Below are 5,149 nucleotides of genomic sequence, written 5' to 3'. Positions count from 1 at the left end.
ACTCATCTTTGAAAAGACTACCCAAGAGATGCCCAACAATAGAGAAGTGTATATATGTTAGGAACAATTCTTAGTGCGGAGCAGAAATTGCGGTAATGGTAGTATTGTATACAATAATTTTTTTTCATATAAACAACTTTATATGAGGATCTTTTTTTTTTTGGTAAATCAGTAGGATCATTAATCATTGAAACCAGTTAAACAATACACCTAACAACACCTAGTGAAAGGCCTGAGAAACTCCTTTCTATACAACCAGAGAAAAACTTTACAATGAATCAAACCATTCCCTGTCAATACTACTAACTGTTTTAGGCATAACACCTTGAACTCTATTTTTTACATCATTTATAATATTATTCACAATTAAATCTATCCTTCTCACCTTAAACAACAAAAAAACTTCATTCCTTGCTTTCCAAATATGATAAACCACCGCAGCAACAAAAGCCGCATAGACCATCTTATGAAACTTACTCATTGGAGCCCGAGAGATCCACCTCAAAAGGTTGCGTAAATCTTCAGATTTTGCACTCGAACCCATCTTCTCTTTCACCTTCTTAATACAAATCTTACTAAGATGACATTCAAAGAAAAGATGAGTTACACTTTCCTCATGAATATCACAGAATAAGTAGGTTGAGGAGTTCACCATCTGGAAATTCAACAATCTTTGCTTAGTCTTTAATCTGTCAAGAGTAGCTAGCCACATGATGACACTATGCTTTGGTATATTCAGCCTTCCCCACACTTCTGAACACCATTGAAATCGGTGATGACCAGAACAGAGCAGATGATAACCATTTTTGATGGTATACTCATCATGAATAAAACCTGGAATATCAATAAGATGTTTGAATCGATCTTTGACTTCCACTATTTTTTTTCCAATACCAACTACTCTGTGAAGGGGCTCTATGAGCCCACCAATCGCCATTCTTAATGTATACATTATGCACCCACTTCACTCATAGATTATCCTTTTTTGTTGCAATCGCCCAAATATATTTCCCAAGAGCTGCAATATTCCATTTAAAGAGATCTCTAAAACCAAGACCCCCTCTCTCTTTGGCCTGCAAACGTGCTCCCAAGCCACATTCCCAACACCTAGAAAGACAGCCTGACCTTTCCATAAAAAAGCTCGGCAAATAGAATTTATTCTCTTTGACACCTGTTTGGGAATAAGCATAATTTGTGACCAATAAGAGTGTATAGAGATCAGAACAGAATTAATCAAAATTATTCTCCCTGCATAAGACAAATTGCGAGAGCTCCATGTCCGAATGCGCACCACCATTTTTTCCAGTAAAAGCTCACAATCCTTCGCTGAAATATTTTTAGCACAGATTGGAATCCCCAAGTACTTGAAGGGCATTTGGCTCTTGCTAAAACCTGAAGCTTCAAGGACCCTTTGCACATCATACTCAGTCATACCACAGCAGTAGACCGCTGATTTGGCTTCATTTGGGTGAAGTCCTAATGTTTGTGAGAAAAGTTTCAATCCTTGCAACAGTTATATATGGACCAAAAGTCACCATGACAGAAAAGAAGAACATCATCCGCGAAACTCAAATGATTGAGTTGTAATTCCGCACAACGTTCATGGAAATTAAAGTCCTCTTTTTGCCCTATTTTCTTCATGATTATAGATAAGTATTCCATTCCCAAAACAAATAACAGCAGTGACATTGGGTCACCCTATCTCAAACCTCTTTCAGTAGCAAAAAAACCATGAAGAACACCATTAAACATTAGAGAAAATTTTGGAGTGGTAACGCATTGCATTATCAAATGGATGAACTTCCTCGGAAACCTATAGGCAACAAGCATTTCTTCCGAAAAATCCCATTCGAATGTATCATACGCTTTCCGGAGATCAAGTTTAATCATACAATTAGGCTTGGCATTCTTCCTTCCATAATGTTTGACTAAGTCCTGGCACACCAGAATATTGTGAGCTATAAAACGCCCCTGAACAAAGCTACCTTGATTGTGTGCAATCAAATCAGGCAGAAGCAATCGCAATCTTGAGCAAATCATTTTTGTCACTGCCTTGTAGAGCACATTACAACAGGCGATTGGCCTGTAATCACTAACACCGTTCGGACACTTACTCTTAGGGACACGAGTTAGAACCGTGGAGTTGAGTTCTTTCAACAAACTACCCGAATGTAAGAAAGGCAGAATAGCATCACAAACCTCGTTCCCAACGATATCCCAATTATCTTGAAAAAAATAGCTAGAAAAACCATCACGGCCAGGTGCTTTCCCTCCAGGGATTGAAAAAATAGCTTGCTTGACTTCATCAATCGTATAATCAGCCATTAGCATTGAAGCTTGCTCCTCATAGACAAGAGCACCATCTTCAACTACTTCTCTTATAACATGTTTTCTATCAGCCATTTTAGAACCCAGCAGAGTAGTATAAAACTGTAAAAAAGCTTCAGTTACCTTGTCAGGTTGATCATGCCAAGTACCACTCTCATCTGTAATTGAATAGATTCTGTTTTGTGTATGCCTTGCACGAATACTAGCATGAAAAAAAGCTGAGTTTTCATCACCCTCTTTCAACCAATGAACTCTAGCCTTTTGATGAAGATAAGAATAGTAAGCTTTATGAGTCATAGCAAACTGGTCTCTAGCCATTTTCTCCTTCAGAATCAGCTCTTTATTTAGAGGGTCGTGCTGAAGATCTAATTGACAATCAGCTAAATATTTCCTTTTCTGTAAATCCGCCATTTGAATATCAGCAAACCCTACTTTATTAAGCTCCTTGAGAACCAATTTAACTTGTCTCAACTTTGAAACTAACTTGTACATAGCTGTCCCATGATTGTTATTATTCTAGCTAGTAATAAGTTTATGGTTAAAATCTGGAGCACCCTTCCACATTCGAAAATACTTGAAAGGTTTCTTGCCAAAATTAGTTTCTTGATACACAGATAAAAGAGCTGAACTATGATCAAACAACTCTTCATTCAAAAAGTTCACCTCTGCTTCATGATACTTGTCTAACCACAATTGATTCGCTAAAACCCTTTCGATCTTTGAATAAATTCTAGCATCACCTTGCTGCTTATTATTCCATGGAAAAAAATTCCCTCGAAACTTCATATCTTCTAACTGACAAACAACAACACAATTCCGAAATGCCTCAGATTTTTTATACTTCACACGCATTCCAACCCTTTCCTCTTTATTAAGAATATCATTAAAATCACCCATGACTATCCAAGGATCTTCAATTCCACCTGAAAGATGTAACAAATCAGCCCACAAACCAGCTCTTCCCTCTTCTTCATTGAAGCCATAAACAAAAGTAACAAAAAAACTCATTGTAGCATGAATAGGTCTCATAAGCAAATGAATCATTTGACTGGAACAGAACCGAATACTAACATCAAACCTAATAGGATTCTAGCTAACAACTATTCTCCCACCACTATGCCAAGCATTATTAGAGGTAAAACACAAACCATCAAACATACGGAGGTACAAGGCACCCAAATGTTCAGCCTTGACCCTAGTCTCAAGGAGACCAATTAATCCAACTCTCTTTGAAGAAAAGAATTTCTTAACTTCAATTTGCTTCTTTGGATTATTGATCCCCCTGACATTCCAACTTAAAATCCTATCCATGAGGTTGGGGAGGATCCCCCCCTCCCTCTATGTTATCTTTTCCCAACTCAACTTGAGAGCTCTCTCCATTTTCATTATTCAAAGCTTGAAAACTATTAGTCACTATAGTAGGTTGAGACACATTCAGAGCCTTCTTGCCACTTCTAAGCACTCTCTAAAAACCATCCTCATCTATCAAAACCTCATGCTGAACTTTTGAATCTATATTCTTCACATTATTGTCCTTTTTGATCACCCATTCTTTTTTCTGGCATACCTTCTTCCTGCAAAGATCAACAGTATGCCCAAATCCTTTACAGTTACTACAAACATACGGCTTCCATTCAAAATGGATATCAATCATCACCCTCTGACCAAACTCATCAATAAAGGATATTTCATATGGAAAATTCTGTGATAAAGACACTTCTATCAATATCCTTGGATAATTTAACCGTTCCCTGTTTTTAGTTATCTCATCAACCTTAATCGGATTCCCAAGTTGTCCCACAATTTTGAATAAAGATTTCTCCCCCCAGTACTTCAATTCAAGACCAGAAAGTTGAATCCAAGTAGGAACGGTTTCCACATTTTCTTTCCTGAAATCTGTTACAGCATTCCATGGTTTAATAATAACAGGTTTGTTATCAAAGAAGATATATCCTCCATTTAGTACTTTCATCCCTATCATCCACAGATTCAAATCTGATTATGAAAACTCCATGAGAAAGAATTCCCACTTTATCAACTTTATTCCTCCATATTCGTTTAGCAAAACCTTCCAAAACAGAGATTGGGGGGTTTGCACCTAGCACATAGAAAACTATAGATGAGTTCCAGAATTGAACTTCATCTTCAATATCTTCTAGCTCAATCTTAATATCATCAATCTCAGTTCCTTTATCCAAATCGCTGTCAAATTTCGAGCTCAGATTCTGTACAATATGCCCAATATGTAAGATCAGATGAGAGGGTTTCTTACCTTCTGCAATTTCCTTCGAACAGATCTGAGAGGCTTGGATAAAATGGGAAAAATCTCTTCGAATGGCCTCCTGTCGCTGTAAATGCATCAAGGTAGATCTCGGAGAAACAATTTACGGCTCATCTATCTGGGTTTCTTGCTCATCTATGTGAAGATTGCCTTCCTCAAACTCTATCGGTTCCACTCCCAACAGTTCCGTCATGGATCTAGTTTTCCGAACACCATCAGAAGAAGACGGTCCTTTCTTTTTCTTCTTCTTCCCCTGAGCTTTCGCCTTCCCCTGAACCCCCTTTGCCATTGCACCAGCTAGAAGCTGAGAGAGAAAAAAGAGACGAAAACTTTTTTTTTATATGAGGATCTTGTAATATGCAATATGTTAATCAATATATAATATTTATATATATAAAAATAATAATAAACGATTTACCACTTGTAGCCTATAAGGAATCCTTGAATCTTTTCATATATATTTCGATCTTCCTATTCTTGCTAGAGTACTCACACCTAGATCTTCCAAGACGTTCTCTACACCTCATGATGTGGGTGGGA

At 37.4% G+C, this 5,149-nt stretch overlaps 1 protein-coding gene across 1 annotated transcript; it reads right to left on the bottom strand.

Moving 5' to 3' along the window:
• Window positions 1-268: 268 nt before the first annotated feature.
• LOC133791578 (uncharacterized) lies at window positions 269-937 on the bottom strand. The gene has a single exon (XM_062229501.1). It carries the CDS (start codon window positions 935-937, stop codon window positions 269-271), a length of 669 nt encoding a protein of 222 aa, XP_062085485.1.
• Between the last annotated feature and the right edge of the window lie 4,212 nt (window positions 938-5,149).

Source organism: Humulus lupulus, chromosome 7 (genome assembly GCF_963169125.1).
Source record: "Humulus lupulus chromosome 7, drHumLupu1.1, whole genome shotgun sequence".
NCBI lineage: Eukaryota > Viridiplantae > Streptophyta > Magnoliopsida > Rosales > Cannabaceae > Humulus > Humulus lupulus.
Note: the sequence above shows the minus strand (reverse complement) of the source record. Positions and strands in the feature narration are given on the sequence as shown.

Bases quoted from the DNA above. Each gene is read 5' to 3' on its own strand.
- LOC133791578 (XM_062229501.1), bottom strand. From the start codon at position 937: ATGGCGATTGGTGGGCTCATAGAGCCCCTTCACAGAGTAGTTGGTATT.